This window comes from Ciconia boyciana, chromosome 5, assembly GCF_034638445.1.
Source record: "Ciconia boyciana chromosome 5, ASM3463844v1, whole genome shotgun sequence".
Lineage (NCBI taxonomy): Eukaryota > Metazoa > Chordata > Aves > Ciconiiformes > Ciconiidae > Ciconia > Ciconia boyciana.
The window spans coordinates 40,641,830-40,666,731 of record NC_132938.1 but is presented as its reverse complement, the minus strand read 5'-3'; the positions used below and the strand labels follow the sequence as shown (position 1 = coordinate 40,666,731).

Sequence of the window (24,902 nt, the reverse complement as noted above, 5' to 3'; positions counted from 1 at the left end):
CTTGTCCAAGGCACTCTCTTCTTGCCTCTGCTTAATCTTCTGTCTCTCCAGGAGCCAGAGATGGTGTGTGCCATGAATTGTATACAAAAGTAGAAAAAACTTTTCTAATTTTTGCAGAGAAGCATGCAAACTCTCTGTCTATACAGCTCAGCGGTAAACTAGCAACCAACCTGACACTACTACAAGCAGTAGACTACCTAGGTTAAATCCTGCTGGGAAGTATGGAGGGCTTAGCTTTTGTTTAGAGCAGTACATGCATAAATCTACATAATTGTTCTACATTATTCTACATTGTGACTGTCATGATTAATGTACTCAGTCTTTGCTCATCTTTTGCCCAGAAGCAGTTGCTTTAAGTAGTGTGTGTACAATCTCAGTAAGACTATTTAGAGACCTACATTAGTAACTGCAGTTTGATTGTCCATATCAAGAACTGAAAATTCTTTAGCATTTTGTGGTACTCCATGCAAAGTAGGAAGAATTTTTGTTTAAAGGGAGTAGCTCAGATGATACTGAGATATCTGGTTCTTAAGAAATTATAACTGAAATATGACACTGCCATCTATTTCTTTGTTTCTAACCTTTTTTTCCTATGGATCTATTAAAATCCATGACAGCTGATCTTTGACAATATACATATTGTCAAAGTTTTCATAGTATAAATTTTCTTCTTATCCTCTAATGTGCTTGCTTTCACTTTTGAGATTCCCCAGATTCATAAAGTAATAGATATAAATACATTGAAATATAATGGGTAGATAGCATAGAATAGAATTTAGAAAATGTACTAACTTCTTAAATGCTCCTTCCAGAAACATTACAGTTTTTGGAAATTTCATTGCTCTGTTTAGTCTTAGTAAATTTAATTTGTCTGTTGGCTTTTAAGTTGCATATGTACCAGAATATTTCCAATTATCCTTTATTGATGGGTCTGGACATAATCAGAATTTAATTTCTTAGTGTGGCTATAATGTGCTTGGTGTTTTCCAGCCCCATTAGAAGAGGGCTAATACTAATTATGCTTATGTTCTTACATGAGACTCCGTGCTATTGAGGCAGGCACACTCAGGAAGAAGTTAGTTTCCGCTATGTCTTGCAGACATGCAGAGTTTTCTTGGTAGGTTTGAAGACCTTCATGTTTTTAACAAGATAAATTCTTTGTCCATTATCTGGTGTTTCAAACTGGTCCCATTGGATAGGGTAATGAATTTGAAACTCTATGGTTCACAGGTCACATTTTCATCTCCAATGGATTTTCCCACAAAGATGGGTAAATATGCCCAATGTCTTTTAAGGAGACATCACTTTTATATCACTAAAGAAGATCTTTAATTATTACATTATCATTGACACATTGACAAAAATACTGGTGCCTGGGGACAATGGTCTGGATGAGATGTAACAGTTTTATATGTCAAACATACAGGAGCGACAGCAAGCTTTCCACATAAGAAAACACACAAACTTGGAAGACAGTGACAATAGAATGAACAGAAGCAGAGGACACTAACACTTTACTACACATAGCTGTTCTGAAACTAGGGTTTTATATATACAGAAGCATATTGATTAATATAAGGATACTGTATATTCACTTTTGTGTGCATGCCATATTGCATATGTACTCATTTGGACAGGTCATACACCATATGGACTACAATCGCTAACAATATAAGCATATGTTATTGGTTGTGCTTGATGGTTATAAATTTATGAATACTTATAACATGCAAGCACATCTCTTCATAATTAAAGGGTGCAAAGTAATGGATTTAAAGAGCTATTCTATAAATTTCTTAGTACAATCGGGAAATAAAGCAAGCAATGAAATACACTGAGTAGCTGAAGCAGAGAAAAAGGAGTTAGGTTAAAATTAAAATGGTGCCTGTTAAAGAGCTGCAGTTGCCAGGCTACTGACACTGCCGTTTTGTGTGTGTGGTGCGACACAATGCTGTTTTTTTCTCCTGCATCCTTTAGTAACTGCATTATTCTGTGAACATCAAGGTTTAGTTCCTTCATCTGTCAAGTAAAGTGATTTCATTCTACAACCAGAGCAAGATTTTGCATTTTTGGGAGCAGCAAGGTATTGGAATGAACATGGAAATTCTTAAGTGGTTTACAAAAAATGATACCTTTGCTAAGGTAGGGATTATTAGGCATTTGTCTTTAAGTTGTTGATATATAGCCATGTCTACGTATCTAGTCCATTGAGTTGTTATTTTTAAATAATATTAACTCTATGGTATACAGAATTTCAGTTTAATGGTGTTTTTTCTATATTTAGCAGCAAGGAATGACTTAGAATGTAGCCGTTCATTCCAATTGAAAAGAAAGGTTTTTGTTGTCCTCCCTCTTCCCCTCATCTCCTTGGAAACTGTGGGCATCCTTTGATAGCTTTCCCAGTGTGGTATACGTTTTTTACAGGCACAATTTTTTTCAGTGTATACTTAAGAGTCCAATATAATTATTTGTACATCCCTTAGTTTGAAATAAAATGCTTTTTTAACAAAGTATGAAAAAATCTCCATTGTATAAAAATGCAACATGTGTGAAATCATACATATATATCTTTATTCAGTTATACTGCATTTCTAGTTTTCTGTCATTTTACTCAGGCTGTTCTGAAGAATGCTGCTTTCTCTGTTGTACTATAAGTATATTCAACAGAAATCTATAATGTCTGAAAAGATCTGCAGGAAACTGCTTTTGATGCATGATATTTACAAGAGAATAACAGTCACTATGCCACACAATTGTAATTTCTTCTTCTAGATACTATTGTACTGAATTTCAAAGCAAATGCTGCTTCTTAATTACAATGGTTTTTGTAAAACAGTATATAACTCTTTACAAGGAGCAGGAAATACTAACAAGTTTAAAACAGCAAATATTAGTAAATAAAGTGCAAAATCCTTTCTATATTGCGCATCAGAATATTTTACATATGTAATTTTTTTACATATACTTAAATAGGAAAAATCTATATGAGGAATCAAAGTTTAATAATGCTTCTTAAGCATGTATTATTAACTCAGTGAAATAATGATATGTCACAAAGAAGCATTTTTCATGCATTCTTATGTAGGAGACATTTTCATTTGAATATCAGACTTCAAGAAAAATAGTATGTTATCAAAAAAATGGTTGTTTTAAATTAAACTTGTGAATGAGGCTTCTATTGGTGAATTTCTTCAAAAAACATATCAAAGTTACCTTTAGTCTTTAATGTAAATGTAGAACAAAGAGAACAAAGATGTGTTCTTCCATTTCAAATACAGTACTTAATATGACATATCCAGTAATGCTTACAGACATACATTTAGAACTAGGCTGAAATAACTTTATAACCATTTGATGACAATTATTTTTGGTCATGATTAATCTAGCCTGAATTCTAATCAAGTGATGTATGCATTTGGAAACCATTAAAACACCCTAAACTATGCAGGTGTCCTGACGACATGAAAAAAATGCGTAAAAGCCTCTTCATTGTTAATCAGCTGATGGAAAACATGGAAATAGCGCTAGTAGTGGAACTATCTCCAAACCCAAAGTGCTAGTCTGTTTTCTGTGATCATGGTAGTTGTAAATCCAGTGTAGAGGATCTTTCTCTCTTTGTTCTAGATTTCAGCACTTAGACTTGGAATCCTCCTTATTCTCAGCCACTGAGAATAGTATTTTTCCTATAGACCAGATTTCATGTAGTCAGGAATAACTTCCCTCTCATATCAAGGCAAAAAGGAAGATCTACTGAATAGATTAACAGGAAATTTTTTTTATACAGATTACTGCAGAATCCTACAAGACAAATCTGTTGTTACTCTGAAAGAAACATTTGTGGAATTCTGTTTTAGCATCTGTAAGAGATCTTAACTTTACAATCAATTTTACCTGTAATAAAACCACAAATTAAGCAACATTTAAGATAATATTTTCTTACAGGTTAAACTTCATCAAATCAGGAACCTCTTAGCTCCCATATGAGAAGGTAAAAATGAGGATCTGTACAAAATGAGACAAATCTGCTATTACTATGAAATAAATATTTGTGCACTCTTATTGTCTCAAGAGTTAACTTTTAATCAATCTTAGAAACAGTAAACCTGCAAACTAAACCTATGGTAATCCAATATTGTACATCTCATTCTCTTCTACTTCACCATGCCTTTCTTAATGTTCCTAATCTGTTTGCTGACATACCTAGTGTTTTAACCATCATTTTCCCTGGAATCAAGAGCAGAAACAAAGAGTTCTGTTTCCAGAACTGGAAATTATTCTGCATTTTAGTAAATTATGTAATCAACTGGATACCTTTAATTTCAGGAAAAGCGGTTGTTAATGGTGCCAGTTATTTTTTCATTGTGACTGGAAAAAGTCTGTGTTGCAGTTCTGAATGCCCCAAATGCAAATATTTCTGAATATGTGATTGATACTTTAATTGCACAGAAGGGACCTTTGGAATTTGTAATTTTACTAAACAGTAAAAGAACACTAAATGGCAAAGTCAGAAATTTGGAGTCTATTTTTTGTCACTTTGTGGTGGTGATGATGATGATTCTTTAGATAATAAGATAAATTTCTTTCTATGGGACTCATGTAATTTGTAACATGAGATGGATTGCAAATGAACTGCAAGGTGATGCAATTTATATAACTGTTCTCTCTAGAATCTATAATTTATTTGCTGCAGAAGTCAGAAGAATAGTTGGCAGAGACAGAAAGGAAGTCTAATAGCCAAAGCACTGGTCTGCAGCAGAGCTGTATCTTGTAACCTTTTTCTGACTATTTCTGTTCTGTTGTTGTACAGTCTCCTTTACCAAAATTTTCAGAGGTTAAACATGAGTGTTTCATTTTCTTTAAGCAGTTAGAACTCAGTCAGAACCTTTAAGCACTATAACTACAGTCAGTGATATCTTTGAGATGGTCAGTCCCAAACGTTCAATCTGTTCCTGATCTTCTGCTAAAGAAGCACCCAAAATAAGTCTTTCTTAATTTTTATTTTTCTTTCACACTTTCCGAAGAGAGAGAGAGAGACTTATAATCTCATGGAGGTTGCTTCATATATTTATTAATTAATATTTATCTTCCAAGTAGATATCCCAAGCAGATAAGAAAAATAGGAGATTTTTATTTTCCACAGTTTACTTCAAGTTTTTATTAAACAGTAATTATTTAGAAAATTTAGAAAGCTCCAAAAAGGATTATGATAATAAGTAATGCATAGTTGTTCTATGCAAGTGGTTTGAAGACCTTTTTAGACACGTTGCTTAACTTGCTTAAAAGTATTAGCATATGGTTTATTTTGTCCAGCTGTCTTTGTGGGGGATGAAGGAAAGAAGAGAGCAGAGAGGGTATTACACTGTAACATATAAAGTGTTGAACCAGACTGCAGAAGAAAATGAAAGTGATGAACAACAGCTTCAGCTAGTACAAATCAAGAACTACTCAAGTTTTCATGTGCTGTCTCCCACTTCTTTTCTCCCAACTGGATTCCTGTGAACGGTATTAAAGTCTCATTTCTTGTGTAGCACTGAAGCCTGTGAACATCTGCTGGGCTTTATTTCAGATACATTCCTTTGTACCTCATAAACACAACATGTTGCTGTTAAAACATAAAGGCTAGCTATATTTTTAAGGTACATATGTATACATTATTTATGGGAGCAAAAATGTACTATTCTGTTCTTTAACATTCTGTCAGTCGTCTTGTTGTAGTCTAATTAATTTCTGTTTTAAAGGCAAAAATGTCACAGGTTAAACAAGTGGGACTTTTAGCTGCTGGATGTCAGCCATGGAACAAGGATGTATGTGCTGCTAGTGGAGACAGATTTGCCTACTGTGCTACCCTTGCTATTTATATTTATCAGGTAAGATTATTTTTATTTAACAGAGTAGTTACATTTTTACATTGTTGTCTATCTCACTTTGAACCCTTTCAATAAATGTTTCTACAATGCTTTTGGATGTATGACTGCTGCTGAGAAAATGTCTTTGTAAAGTTCAGTCTTCCATTCAAGATACCCCTTCCAAATTATTTTTTTTCTTCTTGTTACAGTTAGTGCAAAAGATTGATGTAAACTTTATATTTGAAGCTGTATGGGTCAAGAATCATTCTTAAAAGACAGGCTCTTGATCCAGTAAACACTTGAGATGAGTGAAGTGCAATGATAGAAGACCGGGTTCTGAGAGAGAAATGAAGCAATTCCATTGTTTCATTTGGAGCTGTAGTGTAACAGTAGTCTTTTGAAGTAGTTTAATCCACTGTGCAAAGTTGTGGATTCAGTGGTCCACCTTTCTTTGGTTTGGAACAAGTTATTACTTTCTTCATTTCTGAAGTGCTCAGCACTGTGGTCTTCTGAAGTTCACAGCTACTATACATCAACATGTAACCAAAAAATAGAAATGCTATGACGTGGAATTTTCAGACTGAGAAATATGTCAGGAAATAAAGGATACACTTATTTTAACTTCATGAGTTATACCACTAGTAGGATTAAAATAAACAAAATTTACTGTGTCAGGTTTGGGCATTTGATTTTTTTTTTTTTTTAATTGTCCTAAGTGATTTAAGAAATGAGCATGATTTCAAACTCATTTTCATATTCTATCCAGTTTAACCCCTTGCAGATTACTAAATTATTGTTACCATGCCTATAAGTAAAGCATTTTAGGATGTGTTTGAGTGCAGTTATTAATGGAATATAATAGTTTATAAGTGGAAAGAGGATAGACTGTGTTAATACTGGTTGGGCTAATTGAATATTTGACAACTTTTCTGTCCAAGTCAAATGTATGAGAATTTAATTTATTGAGATGTCAGGTACTGATAATTGTTAAATCCACTATAAATTAATGTGTAAGTCTAATACTGTTATACGAACTATTCTTCAGCCCAACAGTACTTAAAGTGAGTTTACAAAACGTATTTCTAAAATGAATTTTACTTTTTGTTTAGCTGGATCACCGATACAATGAATTCAAGCTCCGGGCAATTATGTCTGAGCATAAGAAGACAATCACAGCCATATCTTGGTGTCCCCACAATCCTGACATGTTTGCAAGTGCCAGTGCAGATAGTTTAGTGATTATTTGGAATGTGACTGAACAGAAAGTTGTGGCCAAGCTGGACAATACAAAAGGTATTTCAGACATGGAGATCTATTTGATCCATACAGCTTTTTCATCCACAGGTATCAGAATACATGATATAGAGTAAATTCTAAGCAGTTGGTAGGCCAGAGGTTTAACAAATGCATAACACAATATTCTTGTCAGAGTTGTTGCAGTTCATTTTAGAAAATAATGATAGTGTGTTAAATTGCTCTGAACCATCTAGTAATTGGTAAAGAAAGAGGTTATTCTTTTTTCTAAAGTACTTGACCAATTCAGGAATTTACTTTCTCATTGATTTCTTGTTGAGCAGGGAAAAAAACAAGTTTTTTCCATTGCTGTATAAAAGGATAAATAATTAAGTTTTAAACCTTGTGTGTTTTCATGATAACTTTATGGAAGTGAAAGCAAATAAAATGTAGCCTTCAACAGATTCAAGTATAAATTGTCAGTGAATTTGAAAAACAGATTTTGTTTAAATACCCTAATGCTTGTCTACCTGCATCTTCTCTCAGGACTTGAAACTGCTAATTTGGAGATTGTAATAGAAGTCTAGGGGGTTAAAAGTCTGTATCTGTATTTTCCTGCCCAGTTCTGATTCATTCCCTTCAGTCAGAATCAGTACCTCTATTTCTGTTCGTACAGTCAGTCTCTGTCAGGTGTTCTTAACTCCTACATTTGCATTCTTGGAAAATAGGTGCAACCCAAGAACAGTCAGTATCTCAGGATCTCCGAAGACATTTTGGGACCCCCTACTCTGTTCTTTCCAGAGCACTTAGGATACCTCTGAAAATCTTGTACATCTTGCATATCCTGTAAAAGGAATGAGTAGGAAAAAAACACACTGATTTGATCTATTCTAAAAGCAATATTGTATCAGATTACACATTAGTATAAAAATTGATACTTATTTTTCAATACATTACTTGTTTAAAAAAGTATTCCAGCCAATGACTACATGTGAAGAAGTGTTGTTGTTATTTTAAACTTTTTAAAACCTAATTTGCTTTTAGGATAATATGTTTAAACCTCCTATTAATGCTGCTTTTACTGTCTTTGACACTGCCATATTAAAGTGTCTAAATACAAACAGTTTTGCATTTTCAGCTTGAGGATTTTGTCTTACCATCATTTATTCCTTCAGACACACATTATTAAACTATGAGGATAATGAGGGTTGGAGATGTTAAGGTCAAAATCCTTAAACTGGAATGCCTGCAGTTAGGTGTTAGACAACTGAATTAAAACTGTCATATATCCAGAAGGAAGCTATGAAGAGTTCCCTTTGATTACAGAGCTAGCTTTCCAATTTTGTCACAAATATCTGCCTCTGTTATATTTATCTCTCAATAAAATTTCATTGTGTTTTGCAAAAATAGACATTTTAAATTTTTCAGTATTTTACCAGCTTAGTAGCAAATAGCTTACAGTAAAACATAATGGTGAATGGAATTGTGAATGAGTGAAAGTATCGTTCATAGAATCAGGCTTATCCTCTTTCATATACCTGATTGTCTTTGGCACTAATGAAGTATAGGTATCATAAAATACAGCCCATCAAAGTAGTGTTAATATAATTCGGGAAATAATTCTACTTCCTGCCTATGGATATGTGTAGTTTACTTTTACACAGTAAGATGCTCACACAGTTGTCTAAATTTTGGTCTAATAATTTTTATGTAGAATAATTATTTCTACAGCTTTTCAAGACAATTGCTGATGCTGGGTCAAGCAGTAATACACTGAATTTCATATCCTGGTTCTTATAAGGTTTACCTGTATGTTTCAGGAATTCCTGCGTCACTTAGCTGGTGCTGGAATGCAGGTGATGCAGTTGCATTTGTGTCCCACAGAGGTCCGTTGTACATTTGGACCATCTCAGGACCTGACAGCGGGGTAACTGTACATAGAGAAGCACATAGTTTCTTGTCAGATATCAGTCTGTTTAGATGGCATCCAAAGAAAAAAGGAAAAGTAGTATTTGGACATACTGATGGAAGCCTATCTATTTTTCAGCCAGGTAAAAACTGATATGGTAAAATATTTATTTATTTATGTGTATCTCTTATTTTTGTTTCTGTATACATGTGTAACTCTGCACTTTTTTCATTTAGGTTTTATAATGTATGTACATACATAAAAACTTGTTCTTAGTTCATAGTATTCCTACTTCTTCCATATCACAAAAATATGTTTTCTTAGATAAAGAGCTCAGAGCATTTTCTTTGTTTCTTCTCCCTTTTGTGACCAAGATAACTTTCAAATTTTTGGCATACAATAAACTGTTTTTTTAGGGAATGATAACAGCCATGATCTTCTTCTGAACTTTCCCAACCAGTTTTTTGTTTTGAATGGACTGACTTGAATCTTTCACTTAGCTCTTACTTTTCGCTTGTCTCTTACTTACATTTGTTCTAGAGTCCTCTGCTTCATATTCTAGAGTCCTCTACATTTTTGTAGGTAGAATCTCATGTCACACTTTGTATTATCTTTGTGATTCTGTTATATCAAAGACAAAGGGAAAATATTTATCTCTTTATGTCTGAAAACCACTGAGCACATTTGTGCATACTTTATAAATAGTCCAGTACTCTGCTGATGAAGGTGTCTTGTTGATAAGCTCCTTTGAAGCTAAAATTTAGCTCTCTCTCATAAATAGTTTTCTACAAAACCAGATATCTGTAGTAGGTGGACTACTTCATTTGTTTTTTCTGGCTATTTCTTTTTCCTCCAGTAAAAACTGATTTTCAGCTTTGTGACAAAAATTGTTCTTTAAATAATGCGTTGATTTTACATAGTAGTATGGTCCCACAGCCATGCAAAATTTATTCTCCTTCAGTTCACTCTACTAAGTTGTCACTCAGGGTGTCACAGAGAATAGATTCCCTTGCTTCAGTAGTGCTGACTGAATTAGTATTGGTATGGGGAAAAGAAAATCTGTTTTAATATGATAACCTGTAAATATGTATTGAACTGAGACTTTTCATTAAGTTTGTCTAGAATGATTTTAATATGAAAATAGAAATAATAGGAAAAGGATTTAAAATGTCAAAATTATGTTCTGCAAATGCAAATATAATACTGGCTAAAAAAGCTAGCAGCAGTGGCAGTTTTGTCTGTACCACAATTCAAGTTGCTATAAAAATTTGTTTATTGAAAATTATCCATTACTGCTGGGGAAAAACCTACTTGCATCAGCTTGAAATTGAGTTTAGATTATCACAGAAATTTTGCCTGTCTCTGTATTTAGGATAGTTTTCATTATTATTGTAGTATTATACGTATTCATCAAGATAATTTAAAAATAAAAATAAATTAACCATAAAAATTGTTCTTAACATATATACGGTTCTTGGCTTCCCATAGAGAAATAAGAAGTTGAAAGTTTATACACAGTTGGGTGAAAATTTTTGTCAGAACTCCTTTCACTGAAAATACCGGACTTAAGTAGTGCAGTTTACTTCTCCTTAATAAATTATTTAGAATATAAACAAAAATGCTGCCCTTTGGCTTTTAAAAAGGAACTTTTCAGTTTTTTGTTTCTAAACTGTTTAGAATTTCATTTTCTCAAAATTATTCAAGAAAATTGCATGTCCAAAGAAGGGCAATGAAGCTGGTGAAGGGTCTAGAGCACAAGTCTGATGAGGAGCGGCTGAGGGAACTGGGGTTGTTTAGCCTGGAGAAGCGGAGGCTGAGGGGAGACCTTATTGTTCTCTACAACTACCTGAAAGGAGGTTGTAGCGAGGTGGGTGTTGGTCTCTTCTCCCAGGTAACAAGTGATAGGACAAGAGGAAATGGCCTCAAGTTGTGCCAGGGGAGGTTTAGACTGGATATTAGGAAATTTTATTTCACTGAAAGGGTTATCAAGCATTGGAACAGGCTGCCCAGGGAAGTGGTTGAGTCGCCATCCCTGGAAGTATTTAAAAGACATTTGGATGAGGTGCTTAGGGACATGGTGTAGTGGTGGTCTTGGTACTGTTAGGTTTATGGTTGGACTTGATGATCTTAAAGGTCCTTTCCAACCTTTACAATTCTGTCATTCTGTGATTCTGTAAAAAGTATGATCCAACTTTCTGTTGGATCATATTAAGTGTTTTTTAATCCCGAACCCACTTACTTTAATGAAATGGATGTAAAAAACTTTTTAGTCAAATAGGATTTTTATTTGATTTTACGTAACAAAAAAAAAATCACTGATTTGCAGAGATCTACTTGCAAATTAATTGTCAGAACTGAGTAGCAAATTTTACTATGTGGGATAAATTAGTACAGCAAATTCAGATGCATTCAAGAAGAACAACCACTAATTGAAATACCATAGAGCTGCCATTCAAAGCCCAGACTTGCATGCAATAAGAAATTTGAATATTTTAATTCAAAGGATTATATTCTTGTAATTAAGACAATGATGTTGGAGCAATCATAATGACTTTGAAATAACGCAGACCAGTATTAGGGTTTTTTTAACTTGCTTTCTTTACACTATTAGAAAAAGACGAAGAATTTGTTTAGATAAAAACATAGATGTGTTTAAGAATAGATCACAAAAATTTTGGTGAACAGATAAATTCATTAAAATATGTTTCAAAATCAGGTAATATTGAAAAATATATTGTATCACTATAATAAAATATAAGTACCATTAATGTGGTTACACTTTCATAAATGACTTTAATACGCGTCTTAACATTCAGACATAATTGAAAATGTAGGCTTATCCAAGTTACCTATTTCATCAACTGCATGTTTCTATTTTGCAATTTATAGTCAAAATTCATCTGACTTTTGTAATTGGTAGCTTTTAAAAAATAACAATATGTAAAAGAAAGTGGTATCAGTAGGATGAATATAGGCCCTCTATTTAAAAAAAAAAGGGGGGGGGAAGGGACACAAAGAATTGGTACTTTTCAATAAGGAATAGAAAGCTAATTTTTTGTTTGAGATCAAAGTTCAGCCCTCATCTACCTAATGTCAGAATGTGTAAAATGACTTGTTATTGAACCAGAACTTAGTTTGTCACCAAGTGAAATCAATTGGGAAAAAAAAAATCTTATTCCTTATTTTTGAAAGTTTTAGTCCTTTTGTAGGATATCCTACAAAACACTATCTTGAGAGAACCTGAACATCCACAAGTTCCTGTTAATTGCTTGAAAGTTCAGTGTGATTGACTCGTTGAAGTCTTTCTATTTAAGTGAGTCACTGCTGCAAAATTAGCAGACTACACAACTTTTTTTCATTGTTATCCACTTAGGTTTTTCTCTTGTGGCTGTACTTTCTTTTAATTAACTCCAGACTATCCATTAATGTAGCAGAACAATTAGTGTGAAGAAAAAATATGCAAGGATTTAAGATTAGTACCCTATTTTTAAAGAAATATAGTGCAGTATGTAGAGCCAAATGTTCTGTAGTAGTTTACCTTTCATTTGTTCTCAAAATAAGCACAGCTTACTTAAATGACCTGTGACTCAGCTGCATGATTCACAGCGCTGATGTCTTCTTTTAACAGAAAATAAAATTTAACAGTTAGAGTTTCCATGAGCTTTGCTTCGGGACTCTTTTGTGAAGCACAGGTAAAACTGAATAGCTCCTAGTTATCCATACTCCCCCGCCAGATGACTGTGCTTTCTTGGGACTGAAGTGTTTGAACATGACTGGCTTTGATCCCTCGAGGACTTTTTGCCTTTAGTTCTTGTAAAGGTAACTGAAAAATGACAATTGTGCTTTGTTGTCAGTTCTTGGTTTTCATTTGAATGTTGATTTTCATTCAGCAAAAAATCCAAACTGAAATGTAAGCAGGAGACATTGTTAAAGAACGTGGGAATCACAAAGTTTTTGGAAAATTTAAAGCAGTTATCTGATGTTATTCCTGATGCTTCAAAAGAGACAACTGTGCCTTTGCAGTTGTCTTATATACAAACATAAATGGAATGGAGAAATCAGTTTATGCTATTAATTGTTGTGCAGTCTTAAATTATTTCCCTCATTTCTAGTAATTGATTTATAAAGTTACCCTAGATATAATGTGCACTAATAACATTTTCCCTAGAAAATCATAATGAGAGTTATTTTAATATTCAGAATGTTCTCCAGTGAACAAACACTTTTCCTCATTTTTTTAGTATTTATCAGAATAGGCTTTGTTCTACATCAATCATTAAGGAATATAGATAGGTCTTGGCGTTTATCATATGACAAATTAATTGTATTCTTCATTATCAAAATTGAAAATTAGATTAAAAACTGAATAATGGAAGTTGTCAATTCATTATTTCTAGAAAAGGGGTACAAAATTAGGGGTTTTTTTAATACAGGATCACAACTTCAGAAATACAGATCTATGTTGTTAGTTATTCATTTGGACTGTATGCTTATAAAACTAAGAGCCAGCTCTCCGTAAAAACAAAAAGTGGGAAATAAACATGATGTTAAAAATTGTGGTTCTCAATAATATGGATCATCAAGTGAAATACGTCTGCTGTTATGCAGGTGTCAAATTATATATTTAATGGCCTGTTCTGGCTTCAAAATCTATGAACACTTCATAATTGCACACATATTTTTGAGGAAGAAAAAAATCTGAAGGCAATTGTTCATAAACTCTTTTTTGACTGCTGCAATTTTTTTCCTAGTTCATACTGCTTTTATTTTGCCTGTATTTGCAGTGGTATGCAGATTTACTTATACTCAAATAACTTGTATTTTAGGCTGTGCTGCAGGCCTTTACTCATGGAAATTGTTAGGACAATGTATGTGATTTAACAAACTTTTCTTTAATATAAAATTATGTTAATAAACCTGAAAGCTGTTCCTATTTCTGCTGTATTAAAAAGAAAGCTGGATCTTAAGTCAAATATTGCAAAGCCAGCTTCATTCATTTCACTGGTGCAGTCAGTAGAGCAGGCTACTAAAAATTTCAGGGAGACACAAAAATTGTGTTTTCAAACCTTGTAACTATTGAAAGGGTATACTTGATTTCATTTTGAAATGATGTTTTCTTGTGCTCTTAAAGGTTCTAAAAATCAGAAACATGTCTTAAGACCAGAGTCTCTTGAAGGAACAGATGAAGAGGATCCAGTTACAGCACTGGAGTGGGACCCTTTGTCAACTGACTACCTTCTTGTTGCTAATTTACATAATGGTATTCGACTAGTTGATTCTGAGTCTCTGTCCTGTATCACAACTTTTAATTTTCCCAGTGCAGCAGCATCTGTTCAGTGTTTAGCCTGGGTTTCTAGTGCACCTGGAATGTTTATAACTGGAGGTAAGCCTTTTATTTGCTGATTTATTCAAAGGTAATAAATATATGACTGAGTCTTCAAAATTGATACTTCAAGTTTGATCTTTTTGTTTCTTAACATTTCTGCAAATAAAAGCATACATGAATTGTACAAAAAAATACATAAAACTGTAGAAAAGAACAGAAAGCTACACTGAGCAGTTTTTACTTATTTTGTATTTGTTGGGTACATAAACAAGTGACTTCAAACTATTTTTTTACACTAAATAATATTTTCCTCATGCACACTTTAGCAACAAATGTGAGAGTTACTTTGGGAATAGGAATTAAAATGCATTGTACTAGTGGATGTCACTTCTTGCTCCTCTGCTTTTCTTTCTCTATTTTTAGAAGGATTTTTTAAAAAATGAATCTATTTCTTGCCTCTTTTCTACACCATAGACATTAGTGCTCAGGTTGAAGAACTGATCAATAAGGAAAGTGAGAGACTGTGAGAATATTTTATAATGAGAGAGGTTCCATAGAGTTTATTTACTGAAGTTTAAATAACTAATGCTAATAATTATTGTTGTTAACAGTGATATTACCATGGAGATGACAGTGCCTGCTTATAAAATTCTTCTTAGGATTCTAAGTTTAATTAATTGTTGTATTTTTGCTTAAATCAGTCCTTAGACTGCATACCTCTTTGTACAGCAAAAAGAGAATAATAAATCAAATAAATAAATGTTTTTATATGTTTTTTTTTTTTAAACCTCAGATTCTCAGGTTGGTGTGTTACGTATTTGGAATGTTTCACGTACAACACCTATAGATAATTTTAAATTGAAGAAAACTGGTTTCCATGGTTTGCATGTGCTAAGTTCTCCTCCAAAGAAAAAGTGTAAGTGTAATTTTTATTGTTATTCATTGCAATGGCTGCAAGTTAAGAAAAACTTGTTTGTAAATCTTGTTATATCCGAGTCGATCTCTGTAAGTTTGCGTTGGCTCTGTAGTTCTTAATTAAACAAAGTACCCTCTGGTGCCAGTGGACTAGACAAATGTGTAAAGGATCAAGCACTTTATAAGGTCCTTCTTTAGTAGGCCAGGCTTCATACAGAAATTCTCCATTTCTTTTGTTTTTAATCTCATTGGAATACAAAGCATTTCAATCTTTATAATTGTTAATTATTAGATAAAAAAATAATCTTATCTGTTTATATCTTTTGCTTTATTTTGTTAAGCATGTTCATCACAGTATCCTACTAAAAATCACCACACATCTTCAACAAGTGAGGCTGTTCCTCCTCCAACTTTAACCCAAACCCAAGCATTTTCTCTTCCTCCTGGTCATGCTGTCTGTTGCTTCATGGATGGTGGAGTGGGGCTTTATGACATGGGAGCCAAAAAGTGGGATTTCCTTAGAGATTTGGTACGTTTCATCTCTGTCTTTGGAATGAGAGTTTATTTGGCTTATACACTTTCTTCTAACAGGAAAAAGCAGAGAATGAAGTCTTCGCAGTTTAAAACAGTTTCTATTATTAAAAAGAGTCTAAATTTCTAGGAAACAAAATTAGAGTTCTGAGGTTGAAAGTAATTCTTTATTGCAAAAGACTGAATCCTGTTGGAAGTATTCTGGCAGTTTTCATCCAGAAATAAAGAGTTAAGGGCTTGGGGATTTTTAACTGAAATTTTAATTTGATGGCCTTCTCAGAAATATTATCTGGAGGGTTTTCTATAATCCAGAATAAAAGTTCTAGTCAAATCAGAGAGAAGATACATGCAGCTGAGATGGTGAGGTCACTCAGTTCAAAATGACAAAGACCGAATTATTAAATCTTCTTTGAAGCAGAAATTCTAAACTGGGTTTATCACATATTAGGTGAGCCTCTTCTTCACTGGGCATTTGGTTATTCTTGAGGATTTTTCTTTTTTCCTCTTTCCCTGTTCCCTTTTCATTGGAAAAACTTGAATAATTTTCAGGTGTACTCCCACACGTGTTTGAATAGAGGCTGCTGGTTGGTGTTCTTTTTCCATTTGTAATGGTTTTGGTCCTGTAAAGCAACTGAGGCTTAAAAAAATTCTTACATATTATCTGTTTCTCATGTATGTGTCAAGTTAAATTCTACAAAAGCATGTCTTAAGAAACAAGCAATTGACATGTGAAATTTCTAATGGATTGAAGTTTAAACTGCAATAGAACATAGACTATATTTAGAACATAGAAAACTCAGTGGAATACTAGAAAACTTGTAGAACATGATCAACATACAAAGCTTTTTTTTTTTTTGTCAGATACTTTTTACCTAAAGGGCAAAATTATTTCAGTTTTAAAAAATTAATTTTTCTTGGGTTTTGTTTTTAGCTTAACTTTTTTAAATTCTGGTTTTTAGCAACTCAGTTCCAATGGAAAATGCTAACAAGTCCTTGGCATTGTATCACCCTATTGTTTCAGGGCAGAATTTTTCTGTCTTTAATATTGATCTATGAAAGGGATGAGTGTTATAGTCCAAGCTATTTTATACCTTTTAATTTTGACTGATGAGCCAGGTTTTTTGGAACTCATAATTGATCTGACAGGTTATAATACAATGTATTTTATAGTTTGATCTAGAGTTGGACTTCTGAAAAAAATCAAATGTAATGAAAATGGATTAAATATTTGTTTCATTTAAGGGACATGTTGAGACCATCTTTGATTGCAAATTCAAACCTGATAACCCTGATCTTCTTGCTACAGCTTCGTTTGATGGCACAATAAAAGTTTGGGACATAAATACTTTAACAGCAGTTTACACATCTCCTGGTAATGAGGGGGTTATTTATTCCCTTTCTTGGGCTCCAGGTAAGAATATTTTGCTTTAGGTCTAAATGTTCTTTGAATTAGCATTGACTAGTGGCAATTTGTGTTATAAAAGTATTAGTTTTAGATAGAAGGGTATCTTATAAGGTTTAAACATAACTGAACTATTATCTGTGAAACCTGGAGAATTCAATGCTTCAGACCTTGTTGAGGCTTACCCTTATGAGGAATGATCTCAGTATTTCATACTGAGTCAGAATGGAGCCTTTCTAGCATTACATTATGCAGACGATGAAAAGTCTTTCTTTGCATGGGAAGCAGCTGATTAAAGGAATTCAGATTCTATTTTGTGCTGAAAAAGTGGATCATATGTGTTTAGTTCTTTCTCTTCCTTCTTTGTGTAGGATTCTAATCACTGAAGAGCTCTGCTTTTACTTTATTGGAATAGAGAGTACCTTTTCTGCAAAGCATCTACTTTTTCTTAGTCAAGTCACTGAAGTCAGTGGGAAATTTCCTTCTTAAAACTGTTCTGCAGCCCACTTAGGTGAACCTGGGAGTACATTTCTGATAGTTACTAATGTTAATAGTTGATTAATAGTAGGCTTTCTTGTTGTGTTTTAATTCTTTGGACAGCAGATGCTTTTTTTAAAAAGCCCAAATAATTCAGCTCACTGCCTTTCTCTCCTATGCTTTTAAACTCTAAGAAACAATAGCTGACAGGAAAAAAAGATTGTGATGGGAAGCTTAATGTAGTTTGCATATGTGAAATGAATTTGCACTTTTTTCATTTCAGAGAGTCTCTTGCACCTTGTTCCTCTTCACAGATAATTTGTCTTGCTATGTGGAAATTATGGCAATATGAAGTACAGTGTTTCATTTTGTGTTATTTTGTTTTGAAATTTAAATTCAATTTGTAGTAGTATCTCATGCTGAGAGAACAGTTTGTTCACTGAGAGGGGGTGCTTTTCAAGTCTTGTATTCTGATTTTTTTTTTTTAAGTAAATCTAAACTAATTGGAAGCATGGGCTTCAACTTCAGTTCCTTACCATCCTGTCCAAAAGTTCCTGACCATACCAGGCAGAACTTTTGCTGCTTCTTTCACATCCCTTGCTCCTAGAGAGTTCCTCTGCACTTCATACTATCATTTATCTTCATTCCTAATATATAATCCAATGCATGCCACCATTTGTATTTGGTCTCAAAAGAGCTTTGAACATAGTGATTACTCTTTTTTTTTTTCTTTTTTTTTTCTTTTTCCTATCATTCTCCTACCTGAATCTCTTTTGGTCTTATATATATACCTTTCTAGGCTCCTCCTGCACAGATTCCCTTTTCCACCTCTCAAGTGTGGTATAAAATAACAGTCAAAACTTTTATATAAATGTGCCATATGGCTATTTCGGAGAAGTATAGCTATATTGGGATAGAGGGTCACTGTGGTGAGGAGAATTTGGTGGCTTTTGGATTAGGCCTGAATTCAGTTTTCAGGTTCTCACAACGGAGTCATATATTCATATTTTCTGCCCTGTAGAGTGTGGTTACAGATTCAAGTACATTCTTGATGGGCTTATATGCTGCGGTGATGCAAGATTAAGAAAACAAAGTACTGTTATATGTTCTGTCACATTCTTCCTGATTTGTCGTAGTACTTAGAGCATTTTCTTTTAAAAGTTCCCTAGTTGCTACAACTTTAAGCTTGAGATTGAAAAAGAGATACAGTTTGAGTCATATGCATCATGGACATTATTTTCTTGTCGCCTTAACTGCAAGACTTTCAGCAGGCATTAAGAATACTTTTTGCAACAATACAACTTTTATTTTGCCCTTTCCTCAAAATGGGAATGTAGAAAAGCAGGTCAGGCTTTTGTTGAAATTGGTATTTGTGACTTGTTATCAAATGTTGGTCTTAAACTATGAAAAACTCTTGTTTATGTTCCATTGCCGTCTTCTGTTTATATTATATTTCTTGAATTTAAAGTAGAAACATATTAGTCAAATAATATTGTGATCTTATATTTATTGTGAGATCTTACAAATGTCTTTCTCTAAAGGAGATCTGAACTGCATAGCAGGTGCAACATCCAGAAATGGTGGCTTCATCTGGGATGTCCCAAAAGGCAAAATGATAACCAGATTCAGTGAGGTAAGATGAGATTGCATCTTTTTTTGTCTATATGAAATGTAAGTTAGTTGTTCCCTCTCCTGTCAATAAATAAAGATGGGTCAAACTTCATATGTTTTTTAAAAGGCGCTATAATACAAAAAACTATAGAAAGAATTATGTGGGTGCCACTTTATCTCAGAGGCAGAAGTATTTTTACTTCCTCAGACTGGGACTGTGACATGAGAATGATGAAGCACCGCATGGTCTCCATTATCTTAAAATCAGTCCTGTAGTGATACACAGCAAAAGCATAGCTGATTCTTTCTTAAACCTGTAAATGTATATGGACATATAGACTTTAAACTGGGTATCAAAATGTAAAATGATGTTCTGTATTTTCAGACATAAGGCCCAGAGAAAATTTTCAGTCCCTGAAGTCTAGACCAGTAAAGCTCCATTTCACAACACGCCAAACAGTATGCCTTATTTAGAATCTTGCCTTGTATTACCTGAAATCTATGCAGGCATTTGCAAGCCCTGAAACAGTAGCATAATTGTTATTGGCAGAAGGAGCTATTTAATACTGTGTTGTAGTATTCTATAATATTTTGTGTATTCTTAGTATATAGCTGTAATCTTCAGATTATACAGACATAGTTAACTGTGGCATCTGCATCAGACGACAAAGAATGTTCTTTAAGAAGACAGAGCTGGGGACCAGGCAAAAAACAAATATACATACATACATTCAGGAGTTCCTGAGTCTTAACACTCAGAAGATTTGCACCCATGCTACTAAACATCTTTTCCAAAACACTTGTCCTGATACATGTCCCACTTAAGTTTTCACATACCACAATTATTCATGCCCACTAACTACATTATTCCAACAAGTAGACAACCTTTATTCAAGCTTCAGGTCCATGTAGTTATGGGTTGCTCATTCTTCAACTTGACCCAGGTTTGTCTCCTGGATCCTGGAGAGTATGGCAGTTTTACTGTCTCTCTCCTCAGTCCCAGTTTTTTGGACTTGGATTCTCAAATATCCCAGCTATATTGGGGACTCATTATAGTGTGGTTTTGTACAATATACTTTACTGGGAGAAAAGGGCTGAAGCCCACAGGAGAATAAAATAAAAAAGATGAGTCAATAGATGAGAGAAAAAGGGGTGAATTATTTCTTATTGATAGGTATTTTGCATTTTTTGAAGCATGGAAAGAATGGAATCTTCTGCATTGCCTGGAGTCATAAAGATTCCAAAAGAATAGCAACCTGCAGCGGTGATGGATTTTGGTGAGTGTTAATTGGAAGAAAAAAAATTGCTAAATGCACTTCTCAAGTCAGTAAACTTTGACAGTACTATCAGTGATTAATTTTAAAACTTTTCTTACTGGCCCAAACTTGGATTATATTAATCTCCTGTACTTGTTAGAATATCGTTTTCATGATTTTAAGAAAAAAATAAAGGAAATTTTGCAAAATGAATAGTATCTAAGATACTCTTTTAGTGAAACTGAATATTGATTTTTATTTAGCCAAGAATATTATTCTAGGTTTCCTATCTGTAGATACAGAAGACACTTTTCAAAAGCTATCCCACTTTACTCATCTTCATTTTTAAAATTTTTTTTAAGGTTGTTATTTCAAGGACTAGGAATCACTATTTTAGAAAGAAGTAATTGCAGTTGTATTATTACAGGAGTATAATAGTTTATTTGTAAAAACTTGTAAATGCCCTTTGAGAACAATTTTGCATGTATTGTGCTTCAGTACATTTTTAAATCCTTGTTCATTCTTTTCCTTTGCTGCTTGTGTTATTGCAGCTCAAACATAACAAGAGCATGAATTTTATAAAACAATCAATCAACTTTTTCTCTTCTTTTTTTTTTTTTTAACCCCTAAACATCTATTTGTACCTTAAAGCCATAGGTACAACTTAGATTTTGGGCTGTGAGGATCCTTTCAGGGAGGGAGGTACCACAGCCTCTCTGAAGGAACATGGACTCTGAAGTCCAATTAAATGTTTTGTTGGGAAATATACAGTTAGCCTTGTAGTTGAGGGGCTGTAGGAATAAAGATTTCTCATATTCTTTCTGTATACTTTTTTTTGCTATCTATCTGGCTTATTTGCACAGAATCAAACTTTACTTTTGGGTAGCCTATTCAGAATGCTTTTTTCCTCATAATATTACATTGTAATTGGTTTCAGTATTATTCGAACCATTGATGGCAAGGTTCTTCACAAGTACAAACATCCAGCTGCAGTGTTTGGCTGTGATTGGAGTCAAAACAACAAGTAAGTAGAAGTTAACCCAAAGAATTGATAATATTTACTATTTAAATTGATTACTAATAAAATAACACAGTTATTTAGAATGTGATGTTTACTGTGATATTAGAGCACTGAAATTGTTTCTGTTCCACAGTAGGATATGTCTGTAGCAGCTCTATATTCCCAGTAGTGTAGTTCATTGCCCAGCATGTTAATGTGTTGAGTAGGACAAGGACTACTTAACTTTCAAAAGAGGATCTTTTTATATTGATGGGAGAAAAAAATTTCTCTGGCTGAATATGTAACAGGGGGAAAAAAAAAGCAGACATTCAATACCAGAAAAAGGGGTTTAGATTGGCTTTCTTTTAATGACTGCTAAGCTGAAGGTATAGCAGGCAACTAAATACACTGTGATATATGTTAATTTTGCAGATATTTCCTAATAACAACATGAGAAAGTTTTGTCAAAAACAATTATACAGTAATTCAGTCTATTAATAGTTGTGTATTGGGTGCTTGGTCAGATGGTAGTGCAAATACTATTCCCTGTTGCAACTAATGGATCTTTATCAAGTTTTTTTCTGATTTAGTATATTTAATTGGGTTATCAGTAATTACATCATAAAGAGACAAAGGAGAAGCAAAAATAAGCTATTTTTTAAAGTAAATTGCAAAATACACATCATATTTATTTTTAAGCTAAAAAAAAGTGCTTTTAATGATCCCAGTGACCAGAGGATTTTACTATTTTTATTTTGCAGAGATATGATAGCTACTGGTTGTGAGGATAAAAATGTTCGTGTTTACTACTTGGCAACCAGCTCTGATCAGCCACTGAAAGTTTTTACGGGGCATACTGCAAAGGTGTTTCATGTACGGTGGTCTCCTCTGAGAGAAGGAATCCTCTGCAGTGGCTCTGATGATGGGTGTGTATTTCTGAACTATTAGAAAACTTAAAACCTCAAGCAGGACTGTTAGACAAACTTAAGATCTTTAGTTGTACTGGTGCTGGCACCTTCAAAAACTGTGAGTATTATAATCTAAATCTCTGCCTTGTTCAGATTCAGGCTGTAGCTTTGCTGTTAGCTTAATATAGTATTTGGACAGCACTATAATTATCTAAAATTGTCACAACTGCTGTAGCAATGCAACTTTCCAAATGCTTTCCCAAGAGTAGAGTCAGTGACTGATACCTGTTACTCCCAGGAATGATACAAGGAGGATACCACATGCTTACTCTATGTGTAAAGATATGGGTGCAAGACCTGCTCTTATTTGATGTCTTTCAAAAGTATAATTAAGTAGAATCTGTGGAGATTTTTAATGGGTGCTAGGTACTTCTCTTTTGTTGGTTTTGATGACATTTTTTGAGGGAGAGCACATCAGTCTATGGTAAGCAGGAGGAAGGATTTTTCTATGATTCTAAGCCACTTCCCTGCAGAGTACACAAAACATTTCTGTAAAGGATCACAAGTTGGGAGTATTGGCTTCTATTGCTTTCCCCAATATCATTCATTAGATGTCTATACTTGCAGCAAAATCTATTAGTTCATAGTGTAATGATTATTGAAAGAAACCAACTTGACAACAAACTTTTTACATGTAAATCCTCTCTATTTCACATGAGCAAGAAGTAGTGAATCCAAAATTCTATCATAGTGTCGTTATGAGATATTCTGATTTTATTACCAGTCATGGCTATGTAATAAGTCTTGATGACAGAAGGATTTCCAGAATACAGTCACACTTTCACTTTGGGGAAAGAGGGAAGGGGATCGTTGAATAACTTAGTCCCAGGTAACACAGAAAGTAAGCAGTCTTTTGAGTTTATTGTACTTGGTAACACTCCTGTTCATAGTCAAACTCAGAACTATTTCAGATGACCTGTTTAGCACCTCGGCTTATACAGTACATAGGAACAGTATGCAAGGGTCACACATGAGCACATAGTGCTGTAGGACAATATTTATGTAGATATATAAAATGGCCTTCCAACTTGTGGATTCTACTTTGTGACGCAAGGCCCATCAAATGGCCCCTTTGCAGCACTGGAGAAACTATAATAGGTGCCTTTGCTGCCATGAGTGAGCTTTGGTAATGTATTTGATAGTGTAATAAAATTTAGCCAGAATTACAATGATCTCTTCAAGAAACTGAACTTTTAACTTCCTAATTCTGTAGTCTGCTCAATTAGCTGTACACAGCGATAGCAACTACTGAAAATAAAAGGAAATGTTGGAAACTTGCTTGGTTAAAAGGGAAGAAAAAAATAGTGAGAAAGCTGGTACGAATTCTTCCTCATTACTTGTCTAATTGTGGTGGGAGTTTCACAATTTAAGATAGTGCGGTGTCCACTTCCACCATGTGACACATGCCACCTTCAAAGGAGAGAAGGTGATAGAATAGAATAGACTATTTCAGTTGGAAGGGACCTGCAACGATCATCTAGTCCAACTGCCTGAGCACTTCAGGGCTGATCAAAAGTTAAAGCATGTTATTAAGGGCATTGTCCAAATGCCTCTTAAACACTAACAGTCTTGGGGCATCGACCACCTCTCTAGGAAGCCTGTTCCAGTGTTTGGCCACCTTCTCGGTAAAGAAATGCCTCCTAATGTCCAGTCTAAACCTCCTCTGGCAGAGCTTTGAACCATTCCCACCCATTGTATCACTGGATACCAGGGAGAAGAGATCAGCACCTTCCTCTCCACGTCCCCTCCTCAGGAAGCTGTAGAAAGCAATGAGGTTGCCCCTCAGCCTCCTTTTCTCCAAGCTAGACAAACCCAAACCTGCTCCTCATAGAACATGCCTTCCAGCCCTTTTGCCAGCTTTGTTGCCCTCCTCTGGGTGCATTCAAGGACCTTAACATCCTTCTTGAATTGTGGGGCCCAGAACTGCACACAGTACTCAAGGTGAGGAGGCATCAATGCTGAATACAGGGGGATAATAATCTCATTTGACCGGCTGGTTACACTGTGATGCACCCCAGGATGCAGTTTGCCTTCTTGGCTGCCAGGGCACACTGCTGATTCACACTGAGCCTGCTGTGAACCAGCACCCCCAGATCCCTTTCTGCAGGGCTGCTCTCCAGCCACTCTTCTCCCAGTTTATACTTGTAGCTGGTGTTACTCTGTCCCAGGTGCAGAATCTGGCATTTGGACTTGTTAGATTTCATCCCATTAACCATTGCCCAATGCTCCAATCTATCTAGATTCCTCTACAAGGCCTCTTGTCCCTTGAGAGAGTCAACAGCACCTCTCAGTTTGGTATCATCACCAAATTGCTAGTAACTCATTCAACTCCTGCATCTAGATCATTGATAAATATATTGAACAGAACTGGCCCTAGAATTGAACACCACTGGTGACAGGTTGCCAGCTAGATGTAGCCCCATTCACT

The 24,902-nt window shown here is 34.3% G+C and overlaps 1 protein-coding gene across 3 annotated transcripts in view; it reads left to right on the top strand.

Moving 5' to 3' along the window:
• Positions 1-24,902, top strand: part of WDR17 (WD repeat domain 17) — a 48,975-nt gene that overhangs the window by 1,977 nt on the left and 22,096 nt on the right. Inside the window, exons 1-12 of one of the 3 annotated variants that reach the window (XM_072861552.1) lie at positions 5,435-5,502; positions 5,739-5,867; positions 6,956-7,139; positions 8,900-9,130; positions 14,120-14,371; positions 15,108-15,230; positions 15,571-15,758; positions 17,003-17,171; positions 19,181-19,272; positions 20,445-20,527; positions 21,444-21,530; positions 22,268-22,432. In XM_072861552.1, coding sequence (XP_072717653.1) covers positions 5,745-5,867; positions 6,956-7,139; positions 8,900-9,130; positions 14,120-14,371; positions 15,108-15,230; positions 15,571-15,758; positions 17,003-17,171; positions 19,181-19,272; positions 20,445-20,527; positions 21,444-21,530; positions 22,268-22,432 — 1,697 coding nt within the window. In that variant the 5' untranslated portion in view covers positions 5,435-5,502; positions 5,739-5,744. Of the gene's footprint in view, positions 1-5,434; positions 5,503-5,738; positions 5,868-6,955; positions 7,140-8,899; positions 9,131-14,119; positions 14,372-15,107; positions 15,231-15,570; positions 15,759-17,002; positions 17,172-19,180; positions 19,273-20,444; positions 20,528-21,443; positions 21,531-22,267; positions 22,433-24,902 lie in introns of those variants that run through there. The other 2 variants (XM_072861554.1, XM_072861553.1) reach the window with 2 other exon arrangements.